Source organism: Manacus vitellinus, unplaced genomic scaffold, assembly GCF_001715985.3.
Source record: "Manacus vitellinus isolate BGI_N305 unplaced genomic scaffold, ASM171598v3 scaffold_22_pilon, whole genome shotgun sequence".
Lineage (NCBI taxonomy): Eukaryota > Metazoa > Chordata > Aves > Passeriformes > Pipridae > Manacus > Manacus vitellinus.
Window position 1 is genome coordinate 5,709,246 of NW_021939632.1, and position 16,245 is coordinate 5,725,490.

At 38.3% G+C, this 16,245-nt stretch overlaps 1 protein-coding gene across 3 annotated transcripts in view; it reads right to left on the reverse strand.

Annotated features, from left to right (window-relative positions):
• Positions 1–16,245, reverse strand: part of EPB41L5 (erythrocyte membrane protein band 4.1 like 5) — a 56,195-nt gene that overhangs the window by 24,363 nt on the left and 15,587 nt on the right. For 2 of the 3 annotated variants that reach the window (XM_018072604.2, XM_029959825.1), the window contains exons 4-15: positions 15,593–15,671; positions 13,051–13,095; positions 12,736–12,788; positions 9,933–10,053; positions 9,437–9,524; positions 8,730–8,818; positions 8,485–8,554; positions 7,611–7,780; positions 6,435–6,541; positions 5,768–5,795; positions 3,399–3,441; positions 2,174–2,289 (exon numbers count right to left, since the gene is read on the reverse strand). In XM_018072604.2, the coding sequence (XP_017928093.2) occupies positions 2,174–2,289; positions 3,399–3,441; positions 5,768–5,795; positions 6,435–6,541; positions 7,611–7,780; positions 8,485–8,554; positions 8,730–8,818; positions 9,437–9,524; positions 9,933–10,053; positions 12,736–12,788; positions 13,051–13,095; positions 15,593–15,671 (1,009 nt within the window). The remainder of the gene's footprint in view (positions 1–2,173; positions 2,290–3,398; positions 3,442–5,767; positions 5,796–6,434; positions 6,542–7,610; positions 7,781–8,484; positions 8,555–8,729; positions 8,819–9,436; positions 9,525–9,932; positions 10,054–12,735; positions 12,789–13,050; positions 13,096–15,592; positions 15,672–16,245) is intronic. The other variant, XM_029959826.1, reaches the window with a different exon arrangement.

Below are 16,245 nucleotides of genomic sequence, written 5' to 3' on the forward strand. Positions count from 1 at the left end.
TGCTGTTGGCAGCTGCAGCATTAACATTTTAAATTAAAGGAAACATTGACATTAGGACGGATCTAAGCTGCAAGGTAGCCAGTACAGGCATCTGCCAAGCAGAGCACGGAAACTCATGAGGTCGGGACCTTACTTCTAAACTCCTTCAATCCAACTATCTACCAAATCCACAGTCCAAAAGATTTTGGTGTTCTCAACAATCCTTGGCAAGCTCTCTCTAAAAGAAGACTATTTTTCTGACAGAAAGCAAAGGTAATTCATGCAGAAACAGGCCAATTAAAGACAGTAGCAGTTGGAAGGAAATCCTGTTAGCAGCACCGAGACACCCTTGCAGGTGCAATAGCCAAGTCACAGCCCCCGGCAATAAATACATATGTTCTGGCAATTTTATTAACCTAATCCCACTTCCCGTCTAGGCAACCAGAATGTAGCTCAATTGCTGACTCAGCTCCAAACTGTTGTCTTCTTCCTACAGCTGGATTTGCCCTTTATAACAGGCAGTACTGTTTCCAGTGGATACACTAAAACCAGAAGACAACTACTTTCAATAATAATTATATGGCTCAAAGACACACAACACATTCGCAGTACAAGCACTGCACTCTCAGTTAAAATGCATCAATTGCCAAGAAGCTTGTCTTCTTTACAACACACTGTTTTGGGTTACATGCAGGTGTATTTCACATTCACTCCCACTCTTCTATACAAAGGCTACATCCTGCAGCAGCTGGCATATAAGCTTAGATGCCTTGACGATGTTATGACAGACAGGCTTAAATTCTTAATCCTAAAACAGGCATACCAAACCCAAAACTGAAACAGACTGGCTATAGAGCCCTCTCTGCTTCAGAACAAAAGCAGTGAGATTTCAATAAGCAACAGCAGCCTTGCAAATACGAGCAGGAACAGTAGCACCAGTCAGATATCTGAGGAGAGCTGCTTGGAGCAAGAGTCAAACATCTCCACCAAAGGAAATACAGGTTTCTAGCACTCATCTTGCAATTAGGCCAAAAGAACAAAAATAAAACCATATTGAGAATGCTGAAGAATAAGGAGACCACCACCTTTCACCCACCACCACGGAAGGAATCGAGCGATCAACAGGATCCCACCATAGACAAGCACAGAGTTCAGATACTAGATAAATCAAGGGCAAAAGAAAGAAAAACAGCATTGATCATATGTTCTGATTGAAATTTCAATAAAATGCAACTCAAAGCAGAATTACCATTCCCCTTATCATCCCAAATCAGTAGTACGAAAAGTCTTTAAATGAATACAGTTTATGAAATTAAAATACATCTGTCATTGTACTGTTAGAAACAGCTATCATCTACTTTTAAGAGATACTGAAGCAAAGCAGGTTCATATGCCTGACAATGGTAGAAAGGCTTTTTCTCTTGAGGGCTGAAACTGCTTGGGATAAGAGCTTTTGTGTCACTCCATTCCACTGTTACTGCTCCTGAGGAGTCTGGCAAAAGCCAGAATTATCCTTCTGGGATAAGCCATATTGCCTCTGAAGGCACAAGAAGCTGAAGAAGTAAAGATGACATGTGCACAAGAATTGGGTTGATATATGTCAGTTTCGGTTTGAAAATAGCTCTGTAATATAGAATTAATTTAAGAAAAGTTAAATGATATGTACATTTATCGATCTTCAAACAAATCATCCTCGTTTTGAGATGCATCCAATCCATAAAACAAATACTATGACTACATGAAATCAAAGCTCTTATCTTCAGCTTGTGTCATTTTCTTCAAGCTCCCATTCTTCCCAAGGTCATGAGAAAAGCCACCCATTTCAAAAGGTTCAAAAGTGATTCACAAAGATACCAGTTTACAAGATTCTGTATTATCCTAAGAATCAAGGTAAGCCCTTGGGCCCATGATACCAAGCAAAAGGTTACAAAGGATATTGTGGCAAATGAGAAGGACATAGCTCTCTCCAAGACTTGAAAATGCTACTTCAGCCCGTGAAGAAATTTTCTTTTGTTTGGCAGTGACTAAGCCACACATAATTCATAGGAAAAAATCAGCTGCATGATCACTAAACTTGATTGTCAACTTACATAAAGATACAAGGAGAGCAGCTTACTTAAGTACAGATAAAGGAATAGCTACTTGAATCATGCATAAGCAAACAAAATCCACTTCCCAGCAAAGCAGAACATACCACTTCTTGTCTTGCTGGCTGGCTCCTGGGCTCCTTGGGAGGTTTTCTATTTCCACTAAGACTGGGGTGGAAGGAACCGCTGTTACGACAGGTAGGTTTGGTTTTGCATTCCAGTTCTTTGGAGACAAAATATAAACAAGTTATTATACACAATTAATGACATGATGACATGCTAAAGAGAACAAAACAGATCACCACTCCTTATGCACGAAACTAAAGCAAGGCCATTGTCTTCCCTTACTTCCATAGCACTGGATACCTATGCCCAGTCTTTTCCAGTACTGCACACAGTACTGGGATCATAGGGAATCCAAGGCTGCTCAAAGATTCTGATAAAGAGCTCTGGCCTGCTGTGTCCTTTTTAAGTTCATGTAGTAATGCCTTCCTTCTGTAGGAAACTTTTTAATAATGATTGGCACCTTTGTGTTGCATGCCTTTGGGCTGCCATTTGAAGCATAACAGCTCCTGAAAAAAAACACTCCTTTTGCACAGAAGGCAAAATGCTGGGCAGAGTAGCAATCTATCAGTGAAAATTGAGTATTTTAATATTAAAACAACCCAAAATCTTGTTTCCACCAATATGTGACCCCTCCTGGTGCACTCTTCATCTGAAATGCTCCAGAAAGCTAGACATTGTCTCTCCAAACTCCAAGTCTTTTTTTTCTGATACACAGAGTTACTTTACACTAACATCATCCATTTTCAGTGAAACAGGATATTCTATGCACAAGTACTGAGGAGACAGGTATCTCTGATTTCCTTCTCAATTTCAGAAAACAAAGAATTTTTGCTAACAATGTATTCTTTAATTTATAGGTGCATTCCCCTCTTTCAGACAAAAAAATACTGTCACCAGGAGCAACATAGGTGCTAATGAACTACACCTCCACCTTTTTTTTTTAATTTTAATTACCATATAGAATTAATGTGCTTTGGATAATAACAACTCCCCCACAAAAGTACTTTGTGTACCTATGAAAATCTGTATCTATAAATAGTGTCATTTCTAGAGTACTGGGGCAGGAGGTATCTTCCTTACTCCAGCTAAATTAACCAATTATCTTGCTCGTCAATTAGCAGTCATTTCTTGGTATGCAATTTAGTAAGTTAACTGTTTTAACTTTCAATTGGTCAATCACTGGATTTTAAGAGCAAATAACAAAATTCTCACATCTGTTGAAACACATTAAAACTACCTTTAAAACCAAGGAAAGAGAGTCCTTACTTGTGATCCATTAGTTTGGCTGATAACAGCATTGTTTGCAGTACTGAAAGACAAGAACAATTTAAAACTGAGTCAGATCAACAAACTGCTTTTGCAGACTGATAGAACTGTAAAGATTTTCAGAAAGAAACAAGAAGACTAACAAAGATATTTTCAAAGTATTTAACTGTTCTCACAAAGAAAACTGAAAAACTTACACTTTAAGTCAGCTGTCTCATTCTATGTAGCTAAGGGTACCACATTATTTTTTATTTGTTCAAGCTGTAGTTTATCTGTAACTCATCTGGTTTTTCCTCTTCCTTGCCTTAACTAGTTTGGTTTAAAAAGCCTTCCTAATTCAGCAGTAAAGTGGGGTACGTTTAAAGCAAAAATTATACAGTTTTAGTTAAAGTCCCAGCAAATACAACATTGTTTCAAGTTCACCTACATGCTGTAGATACTATGTTCCATAACTAGAACCCTTCTGATTTGAAGCTTCACATCACAAAGTTTATCACAAAAATTTATGAGTTTGTTCTGCATACAGAATGGACTCTAATGGACTTAAAAAGCAGCTATTCAAAGTTTGTGCACAGCAGCTCAGCACAGCATTAATAGTAATTCTATATTATTAAATATTTATTGTATTTGATAAATTAAATATCTATTCTTGATGATTTTTGAATCTGCAAGAGACATCTCACATTTTCAAGAGATTTAAAAGCATTATACCTTATACAATAACTATGCATTATAAATCATGCAAAGCAAACTTTCTCCCCAGACTTCTAATCTTCTAAAAAAAGGTTCCAATCTCCTACGATCCATTAATCTGCTGATTTATGGTCTGGACAATAATTATCCAATCTGGCAAGGTGACAATTCAAACAGATTTCTGTATCTACTTCAGTGACTCTTTAGAACTATTTTATTTAAAATACCATAACGTCAACACTGAACAAGCTGTTCCTTGTCTGTTCCCTACTCTGTCCCTTCTCTATTCAGAGAATGTGGAAGCTACCACAGAATAGTCCACATTTAACAGAAATATTAAGGAATGCCTTCTGGGTAGTACCTTCCCCTGTGCTGAGTTAATACAGAAGAATGGAACAACATACATCTTTCATGATGCATTTCAATTAGCAACACTGAAGTGTAGAGTTTCAGAAATGGCACAGCTTGCTGTGGAGACTAACAACAGTGCCACACCTAGGTGCAGATCAGGAGACTGCAGTCTTATCAGAAGAAACTGCTCATGAAGTTTCTCTTTCCACTCTCAGAATGACCTAAGCAGCCTGAAACTCGGAGAACGGCTTGACAACATAGCATGATGAGAGTAGTCATTAATCAAATAGTTGCATTTTGCAGCAGAGGATCTTCGAGCACTCTAATGACACCCAGTTTGGAAGAATACTTTCTCATTTTATAAAAATAAAAAACAATACAGGATGTCAAAGAGAGCAACTGTCGCCTTGTCCCCACACTTCTCAGACTTCTCCCCATCTCATGCAAGAATCAACCCTCCTGCTACAAACAGAAAACGTTCAGCTGTATTGAGCATGATGTTTTGAAATGTTATTTTGACATTCCTTGCCCAGTTCGTCACGGTGCTTAACATCTACGAGCACTTACTTTTTAAAAAATAATACGGTTGCAATTAATCATTGTGATGTTCATAAGTTATTAGGGCAAAGGACAAAAACCAGAACTGAGTGACTTAGTTCCTTCACTATCAGTGTTCTTAGTTCCTTTTAGGCTTCATACCTTAAGGAAGGGTATGAAAACTGTGTGATTCAGATACATATGAGTAATTTACATTGCAACAGCAAGTATGAACTTACACATCCAGGAAGACCTTCAGTACAGAAATAAAGAACCAAAAGGCCTCCCGCTTTAAATGTTGATCATGAATAAACATAAATACTTAAGTATATAAAAATAAATGCAAATATTGTATAGAATATAAAATCACTACCCTATTTCAAATATTTATTTTACTCTCTTTTCTCTGTGACCTTCACTTGATGATGTATTTCAGTCACACAGCCAGAGGAGGCAGATTCCAGAAGGAAGACATTCTCACACACTTTTTCCTGATCTCTTTACATGGCAGCACACAGAACTACAATTCATATCCAGCAAGAATCATAGCTAGTCATAAACAAACTTTTCTGTCTGCTAGTAAGCAAGTCTGGCAAAATTATCTATGTGATGACAACACAAGAGCTTTGCTTTGAACGGTGGTTTTTATGTAAAGCAAACAAACACAATACCCATGGCAAAATCACAGTTAAGAGGCTATCACTGTATATCCTCCTTCTGCCCACACATACCCAAGTACAGGTGGCAAACATCAAAGAGAGAAACTCAAATACTGGAATGCACCTTACCTCGTTTCTTCCAGTTTAGCAGTGTGTGCTGCAAAAATATAAAGCGTTAATTAAAATTTAATTTATAATTAGGTTATTAATTAAATATTAATTATATGATTAATAAAAATAACCTAGCACTGCCTAAAAGTAGGCAACCAAAAGAATAAAAGTTGCATGCATCCCACATAAATCTGAAGAGCAAACCAAGGAGTCAGACTTAAGTAAGTGTCTGAAAGCAGACATGGCAGTCACACTTGACCTGTGCAAGAGTAGGAATAAGAGACAAAGTATCACATGCTGTCAGGTTGTGACAACAGACTGCAACCCCCAACAACAATAAAAAAAGCCTCAATGACAAAAATTTTTAAGTCTATTCATAAATTTCAAGTATTATCATTAATATATCACTGCTTCCTGGACCCAAGTTTTCCATCTTCATACTGAGACCTACTGTGCAATCTTCACGGGTGTTTTACCTGCAGAGCAAGCTGGAATGACATGCTTTGGAAACAAGCTCTTTCTAATAAACACACACGGTCTCCTAAATAAGTAAAAGAAAAACTAATTTTGCAAATTCAAGAGAAGGGCAAACAGCTACAGAAGGATTCCTACACAGAACTTTTACAGGAGATGATTACTTCATTCTCACATTGGATTATACTTCTCAGAATGGAAGTTCTTTTACCTTTCATTTGTAGGGTTCGTCTTGAATATCTCTTGCTGGGCCGTCTTTCAAAGGATGCTGATCTCCTGGCTTTGTTGGTCTTGGTGGTTTGATATTCTGTTTTCCCACTAAAAATGCCATGCAAAAGTATAAAGTAATAAATCACTTATTTTTAATGATGGAATAGAGACACTGCTCATCAAAAACATCACACTATTTTCAATTTGTAGCCTAATATCTGATCTCAGTTCTATTAAAACACCCCAAAATTCACACCTCAAAGGGTCTTTCATAAAAGAGGGAAAGAGTTTTACAAACATTCTAATATTCACCCCATTCCTAAGACAAACGGTTGTAGTAATGACTCCTTAAACCTTAAGCTGTTGATAAAACACACTTGCCCTTTGCGTATTTCTGTGGTCACAGTGCTTGATGTTTGGGAGAGCCTGAAAAATGCTAGGAGAGAGTACAGCTTAAGTAATGTTGCTGAAGGTCATAAAGAAAGATGATAATAGGACTAAAAAGCAGCATCTAGATGCTCATGTTCCCAGATAAGTATTTCTTTCCAAGTTTGGCCAGACTCTACCCCCAGGGCAGTGGCACCCTCATGTCCTGCTGACTCCTCAGTACCACCGATCTTTTTTGAAGAAGACTACGTGGTACTGCTACAGTTGCTGGAAATGGAAGAAAAATATATGCACACTGCCTGGGGTCATGCCCCATCCCCTTCCACATGTTCTCACCAGCTCTGCTGGGGAATCAACACCGTCCTGCAGGCTACTCTGCAATCACAAGCCATTCCATAGACTGTTACCTGCACTAGGTAGTGCCTTACACAGAACAGGCATTATGTGAGGCTTTTGAAGCATTACCACCCCTCAAACAGCTGGGAACTCAGGAGTCAAAAAACTTGCAATGTCCCCAGCTGTGCAAGTTAATCATCCATCCTCTATGGTGTGTTTAAAAAAGTGTGGCCTTCCAAGATAAAGTGATCTTTGAAACACAATGTACTACATATAAGGAACATAAACCTTGAGAAATCCATATGATTTAATAAAACCAATAATACAACTCACTCAGCTGGCAAGTTTCACTGTCCTAGATGAAAGAAAACCAAGTTCTCCCCTGTTTTCCTGCATAATCCAAGCAGGGCAGTAACTGGCAGAAGAGATGTGCTAAATGACAGACAACACTGACCTGTATCGGAACCGAGACCCCAACCGGATGAAGCCTGATCGACTTGAGCTCTTTTGGACAGGACCTCGGAGCCGGAAGAAGGCATGATGTTCCACTGCACATTTCCACAAGTGTTTGCAGGCTTTGGGATGATCCAGTCTAAAGACAAAAGTGTGCTCCTGCTCCTTTCCCTTAAAGCACATAAAGCACACTGACGACTTACAAAGGGACTAAATAAGTCAAAGCTACTATTCCCTGCAACCCCAATAAAATTTGGGTCCTATGAATACTGAAATATATGTTTAAAAATATTTTAGGTAGAAATATCAATTTTTTCAGAAGCTTTAACGAACAACTGCTTCGTTGTCTAAAGTTGGAAAGGGCTAGGGAGTCCATATATTTAAGAAGTCAAACCTCTGAATAACTTCAAATTAAAGACACCATTACAATAGGAAGGTATTTCTCAATCAGGCTAACATGGTTTCACTTCCAGAATGGATCTCCTCAAATTACCAATGCTCATTTTTTTATTGTCTCTGTTCTATGCAATTTCTTTCCCATGGGAACAATTCTGGAACCTGCTTAAGGAATTAATTGCACTAAATGTGGTACATGGTCTTTTTCTAAACTTTTTTGTGCAATGCACACTCTTTCCGAAGTATCTGGTCTAGTTTCACAAGGCATTCCACTTTGAAAAACGGGTGAGAAAAAAAGTAATTAAGTCCATTTATTTTTTACTTAAGTCCCTTCATTTCCCGCCTCCCCCAGCAAGTCACATTAAAAAATCTCGCAGGCATCCATGTTAATTCTCAGAAATTAAATACAGAGATCAGGAGTATGTAAACTAGTGCTGTATAAATAAGACTGAGATACAACTAAACAGATATTTATCCACCTGTTCATCATCTTCAACAACAACCAGAGTGAGTTTGTTTTTCTTGAAGTCAAGCCTTGTTATCTTTGGCCTGCAAGATGAACAGAAAGTGCAGGTTACGTCTAACTCTCTTAGGAACTCACTGAGAAGGTACCTAATATTCACAGAGCTCTCATATCCCAAACATAAATTTTTCTTCTGTTATTGCAAAAAACCACAAAGAGTAAAAATCTAAAATACATTTTAACATACATCAGAGAGCTTACCAGAAAAACAAACCAATCTTTGTGTCTCCTTCAAAGACAAGAACTCCTGTAGGTGTCAGTCCCAGGCTGTAATCATTGCCATCTCTTGCCTAATTGCCAGAAAATACAGATTATATTCATTTTGCTGTTTGACCCTTTATCCAATTTACTCCAGTGGATCATGCAGTTTATTTGCCCAGTGTTACAATTACACACATATCTGCTAATAAAACAAAACCCTCATGTTTCGATGATCTCATGCACTGAATTTCTTCAGTTTACAACTCTTCGATAAGGTTGACTAAAGTGGAAAATTAAAGTTTCTTGATTTGTCTGTGTAATAAGGACCTCCTTATGCAGTTCACTGCACTTCCTTCTCCACAGGAGATCTATTTTTACTTGTAGTTCTTCAACTGGCAGCTGATTGGACCCCAGCCAATTTTAATTACTAGGATTTTTCACAAAACTCTTAGTTAAATACAACTGTAGCACATATTGCCACACCAATCACATATTTAACACAGAGCAGATATGCCTGGACTAGAGATACCCTCTAGAAATGTATACCAAAGAGTGTAATGTTGACACAAAGCCAGATCACTTGTTACAGAGATTGCATGAGTACAATATTCCCTTTTTCCCCCCCGTCAAAGTAAAACCCGTGTTGAAATGCAGCACAAAGCCAACATTATCATTTCCAAAGGTCACCATGCTGTGGCTAAACATACCTTGACTATGTGCATGTCTACACCATACATTTCCAGCCACTTAGCTTTGTTTAAGTAGTTAGTTTCAGCCTGCGCTGGAGTTTGTCCCCTGAAATAAAATTTTTGCTGTTAGGAAGGTGCCTGAAAAAGCCAGAAAGGAAAAACCGGTATATGAGAAAAGAGGAAAAGAACTTTGCAAAAGTTTGTGAAAAACCTAAACACTGCTGACACTTGTGTGCTGTCATGAACACCACGGTCACTTCTGTAAGTTTTAATCTGGAACCGCAGCTGCAAAAGTTCCTGCATTTCAAGGTTTTGTATCTCATCATTTTACTCAGACCTTTGAAAAGCTTCATTTTTCACATTATATCCACTTACAGAATATGACAGAACCATATTAAAATTATATTTCTGAACAAAACCACATAAGAAAAGTCAGCAGCATCTTTTTAATACATTCTTTTCACAGAAAAGTCAGTGCAAACAGCTGGGTAGCATTCACTGGAAGATCTAGTACCTGCATTCCTTCCACTTCTCAAAAACAGCTAGTTCCATCTCTTCAGTCTGAGTGGGAACAAACCTGAACTCAGACACCAGTTCAGGGACATGTTCAGCAGGATCATAGTCTCCAAGTTCAGCTACAAAAGAACAGCATGGTTAAACACTGTTCTCAACAGACACAGTGGATATTTCTGCATACAGTGGAACTTCTGTAGTTAATCTAAAATACTAAATTTCTTCTTGCATTCCTCCCTTCTCCTCCAGTTCTCCTTATTTTTGAAGTGTCACCATCTTTGACAGGGAAATTATGGACACTGAACAAATGGCTGTGTGGTCTGCACAAAAGCTTTGTCTTAATTTTTACTAAGTGCTATTGACATATTCCTTAACAAGCCTCCTATAAAGAAAATTTATCACCATCCTTGAAACTCACCTTTTTTCTGATTTGTAGAAAGTTTTCAGCATTTTAATCACTGAATTATCTACTGAAATGACAGCTGACTAAAGTTGCAATGGAATTTTGCCTTAAGTTATTAAAAAACCAAATCTCTTGAGATTTATAAAATGCAAAACCAGTTCTGACACTTTTCATAAAACTATCTGTCCATTCTAAAGATCAATTTCTGGTTTTATGATTCAATATCCCCGTCCTGCTAAAATTACTCTGTGTCAGGGCACAATCATGCAGCTGCTATTTGTCGCTCTCCTTTTCATCTCAGAACATGATAAATGTCCTACAGGGTCAGTCAAATGGTTCATCTAGTCCACTGCTGCATGCTCAGAGGGGCAGTGAGAGATGCTATTTACAGAGCATATTGGAACATACTAGTCAATGGGTGTGCCACATCAAAAGCACAACCTCCATTTTCCACAGATGTGGAAAGTCCAGCTTTTAAAGATAGATATGTGCCTAAATGCTGAAACTCACAGCTGGACCCCCATAAAAATAGTCTTGATTTTCAGAGTCACTAAGCACTTGCTCCTCCCACTGATTTCAAGTTGCTTCTTAATGTTCAGCTCATATCAAAAAAATTAGGAATAATTCTGTAATTTGAAGCTTGGGAGTCTGATACAGGCCAATAACTGCTCTCTCTGAAAAAAGGAACTACAGATGTCTGTGTAGGAAAAAAACCCAGACATTTTAGTGAAGACCTGGAGAAGTCAAATAAGTGCACACAGTATTCCATAGGTACAGAAGTGACAAATGATCTAAAACCCTGTTTCTTGGATTTCTGAACACTGCAAGCATAATAATAGTCTTTTCACCCCCTCCTTTTTTTTTTTTTTAATGCTGACTGAGGAAGCCTGTAGTTCTATAATAATTTACTCCCACTAAAATGCCTGCCTCTGTTGAAAGGAATGCTGTCAAAGCCAGCTTAGGTTCCAGCTGATTTAAATAAAAGTACACAGCTGTCAGACAGTAAGATTAAAGCCCTGCTACGGACCTCATTGTGGAGAGAGGAAAGAAAAGACCAGCAAAAAAAGCAACGGACATATGGCCTAATTAGATCACTTTGTTTTTCCAAAAACTTCTTCACTGAACCTGTATCTTAAGGCTCTAACAATGGTAATTTTTAACCATGGAATGTATTCTAACTGTTTTTCTTCCGCACAAAAGAGCAGGTTAAAAAGGCAGGTAGCTTCACAGTTTAGTCCCAGCTCTCTATACCTATACATGATTAGGGCCATTAGGAGTTCCTGCCTGAAAAAAAAAAAAAGTGTTTTGGAAAATACTTGTAGCAGAAAGAATTTCAGTGATTTAGTTCTGTTACCTAACTCCTGCAGAGTAAGTACAACAGTGCATTGATTTATAAGATGAATGTGGTGTAGAGAATTTGTGCAGCACAAACACATGGCACATCTCCAAATTGCCTCTTCATCAGACAGGACTGTACATCAGCTTTACAGCAGAGGTTCCAGGATTTTTTGCAGACTCAAACTGGGTTGAATAAGGCCATATACCTATATCCTCCAATAAGGACCCAAAAGCCTACTCTAACAGACACTTGTAAAACTTCAAGCCTCTTTCTTTTGTAAGCTTCCCTGCTTGAAACCACAGCAAACTTCATATTTGTTAAAATCACACCCTCGTCCAAACAACAGAAGACACTGGCCAGGAAGATCAGTGATGTAGAACCTATAAAAGCAACTTAGGGTGAGACACAGCTCTCAGCAAAGCCATAGATGCTGGATTCTCAGCTGGAATCAAAAGTTAAAGACAACTCATTAATAAGTCTCTTGAGCATGGTGCAGTACAGCTGAGAAAAAAGACAGTATGTCTTGTGGCTGAACAAGGGTCTGAAATATCAACAAGCGCAGTTCAACCGTGAATGCTCAAGTATGAGCACGAGACATGTGGCACTAAGATGTTCCTACAAATAAGCTGAAGTCAAAATCTGATATTTTATATACAGGACTTTTCAGCCGAGTGCAGAACAAAACCAATTTTGTACCTCATTTGGACAACAAAAAAAAATCGTACAATGAAATAAAAGTGAGGTGTGTTACTACATCAAAGCAATTCAGGAAGACTGTAGACCTCATAACTCGTGTGAAAGTGGACAGGTTTGCACATAAGCACTCGAGAAAACAAGTTTAGGGCAAAGCTGTTTATTTTCTGAACCTCCTTGTTCTGTTTCAGAGAAATTGAGTAATTTTCTGCATATGCTCTCAGCACAGCCACAATCAAAAAGAGCTGTGTTTCACACTGGATCACTATTGTCTGGGCAGAATCTGTTTTCTGTATTTAAAAAGGATAGATTAAAAGAGTTAATAAGCTGCTCATGAAACTTCATCCTTCCCCTCTTGCACCTACTCACCTTGCATGTTATAAGCTGCCAACTGGACGGCTGTGTCAAAAGGACATTCCAATCTGCCGTAAGAAAAATGCATTGTTAAAGCCTGAACTGACAGTAATGTTTGTGATAAGAAAATGAAAAAGAATTAGTAGATTTTTAACAAATAACCAGGAGACAAGCATTACATTATTTAAGCATTCCTCTGCTGATATTCATGCATAGAAAAGTAGTATTTTAGAGAAAAAATAACATTACTAAGAAAAACTTACTAATTATCAAATAAAAGTTTAATGAATTCCATGCTAGACACACTGTATTGTTTAAAAGGTTGCTTACTTTCCACTAAGAATATCCAGTTTCAGCTGCAGAACAAATAAATACCTGCAGGATTAAATAAGAAATAAGTCATTGACTAATAGTTCTAATATGTCACTCAGCCAACAGGAGTAAGTTAGAGCTTGACAAACAAAAATGTTTTCTACTCTTTACATGGGTTTTCAAGACTATAGAAACTGTACTATGACCTTTCAAGGCTCATCAGTTGGGTATGTGCGTTTTGCATGGATTTCAAATGAAGGAAACCCAAAATGAGAAGTTGTCAAAAGCTGAACTACAGTGTTGCATCGAAAAAGAAACAGGATACCCAAGTAAATATTATTTTTTTTTCTCTTTTGTTCCTACTTGGGCAAAACCCGACTTGCATCTTCCGCATTTCCTTCATTATTCATAGGCATACCAATCTCATAAGAGAATGGTTATTTTAAAGTCTCACAAAAATAAATGCTTCTAATAGGGATTGTTTAGTTAAAATCTAACCCAAAAAGCTGACTGCAAAGTGAGAAAAAATAAAGAGTAGGTTGTGGCCTTTCCAACTTTTTACTGTTTAGAGCCAGCTTTCATTCATTGCCTTGCTTATTCTGTACTCTTCTCACTTAAAAATTGGGCGAATATTGAATACAAATCCCTTTGGTGTGCAACACCAATTCTTCCAATCCAATACCCACAAAGAGCAGCTCCTTTGCTCCATTATAGTACCCAGCTTTCCTCTGACAAGAGAAGAGCTCTCATCAAGGATAAAGCACTGGGATCTGTGACGGTATCCACTCTGAATTCTAGCACAGATGCCCAGAAGCCTTACACAACACCAAAGACAATGCTTCTGCTTCAACATGTGCCTGTGTCTCCTCATACTTACACACACAGACACAAAACAGATGCAGGTGTTTTTCCTACAGGTCCCACAGAAATTCACAAATACTTTGCCAAACCATTTATATTCCAAAGCCTTTTGAACACTAGCCCCTACATGGGGAATACACTTGTTTGGTACTGACCCTAGATATGGAAAGAATGAGCACAGTGTACAGTGGGTGTGACCAGTATGTGCTTATCAGCCACATAACACTTGCAAACAATTCAAGCACTTCCCATGCTGTGTTACATGACCTCTGACTGGCAGCATCTGAAGGGAAGCTGCCACAGAACATGAGCAAGCTGCACCTTGGAAGCTGAAAACTGGCTCCAGCTGGGTGTCCTGCTGCACAAGGGTGGAACCCTCAGAAAGGCCCCAGTGACAGTGATACCCCATAGCAAAGCTCTGCTTCCCACTGCTTCTGCTTCTTTAAGGTGTCAAACTGTCTCAAGGCAGAAGGAAGACTTGCTCTCCTGTTCTGGGGGGATTAGCTAAGCAGGCAGACAGGGTTTAAAAGCCCTCAGGTTTCAGGTCTGCCCTGGTAAAACCTGTATAGCAAAGTCTGACTGGCAGAACTCAGTCAAGGTGAATGAAAATATTTCACAGTGGTAGATACAGATGTAGGTCCAAATTTTGTTTACAGTTACTGTTTTTAAAGAGAGTTAAATGTTTATTTATTAACATGAATGGGGAAGTAAAACATTCTTCTCAGATCGGCAGGAAAGCATTAAAAAGCAGCAGTTATCACATTATGTTACCACATGTAAATATGAAGTTGCAAAGGGTACATATGGCTGTAAGGGGTAATGCTACTATAATCTTCCTGGTAGCACTCCCAGGGATTTGGCTAAAGTGCAGATTGAAGATCCACACAGACATAAACCTGAACAACAAACAAATACATTTCATGCCCTTACAAATGGCTTAGGGTATTAAATGTCCACAGCTATCACAAAAACATAACTTAAGGGATCAGCAGCAGTGGTAACAATACAAGGAAACATCACCTTTTGTAATAGATTTATACTGCAGACAGTTTGTTGTATTCTCTTTCAAAATACCCCAAGTATGTCTCAGTCCAACACGAAATGCAGTACTACAAATGGATCTGTAAAATGCTTTAATCAAGAGAAACTGCTGCTTACCTGATACTACAATCCTACACATACAGTACTGTCAACTTACTTGTCAACATGGCAGTAAAACACTATTTTCCCTTTCCATAAACTCTACAGAGACCACACAAGCAATGAAATGCTCACTGAACTTCACTTTTGCCAAAGAGAATCTCTAACTTGCAATTCAATGCTTTTCTGCCTAGAGACAGGATGACTGCATGCAGTTGAAACTAAATACAGCTTAAGAAGAATAGACAGAGCAGTAATGTCTGTTTTCTTCACTAAGAACCTCTGTCCATTGTGTATAAGCTACTCAGATCAGTTGCCAGAATTGTCTAATGAAAAACAGTGCATTAAGTAATATATAAATATTTAGTGCTCTTTATGTCACAGCTCATTCATTTCAAGATAGGTACATTACAAAAAGAGGGCAGCATTTACAAAAAGCCAAGTTAGCAAGCAGCTCTAAGGAATTCTCTGAAACATCATACAACTGTTTCAATAAGTACCACAAAGCATTTCCCTGGCCTTATTTGGGTACCTCTCTCTCACGTAAAATCCCTCTTACCTTGTTAGCTCTTCACGTAGATTATTGGGCTCTGATGAGTAAAACTTTACACGAAAATGCAGACAATACGGTGGGCCAACTGCGAAGCAGAATTCATTCAAGACAGCAGTAACAGTTACTGGATGAGACATGTCTATTACACAGAATCACATCACAAAACCTGACTGAAATTGGTTGGCTATGTCCTACCACAAAGTCTTAAGGCAGGAATTCCTTTGTGACAGGGAAATCCATGAAGAACATCAGGGTGAAAGGACACAAATATGCACATGAAATAGTTTTAAAAGTTACAAGTCAACCCAACAGTCATATCATGTTAACTTGACTCATCCTGCCAAGAGCACATGAATCTAGGTTAATCCCTATATTTAAGGACTATCCATCACCAAGAAAGCTGTGCATCTTGGCTCTGCAGTTGACTAAACCCTCAGGCACACTGTTGGTCTCTGCAACACCTTCCCAGGGCTCTGGAAAATACTCACTGCTGACATCTCAGGCCCTTCTATTCCACAGAAGTTTAGACATATTTTATAGGGACTTAAGAGATCCTTCTACTGAAGAATCATCTTTTCTGGAAAGCAAAGAGTTAATTCAGCAAAAGGATGGATTAACAGTTCTTTAAAAATGTGCAGCGCTCTGCTGATTCTTGCATT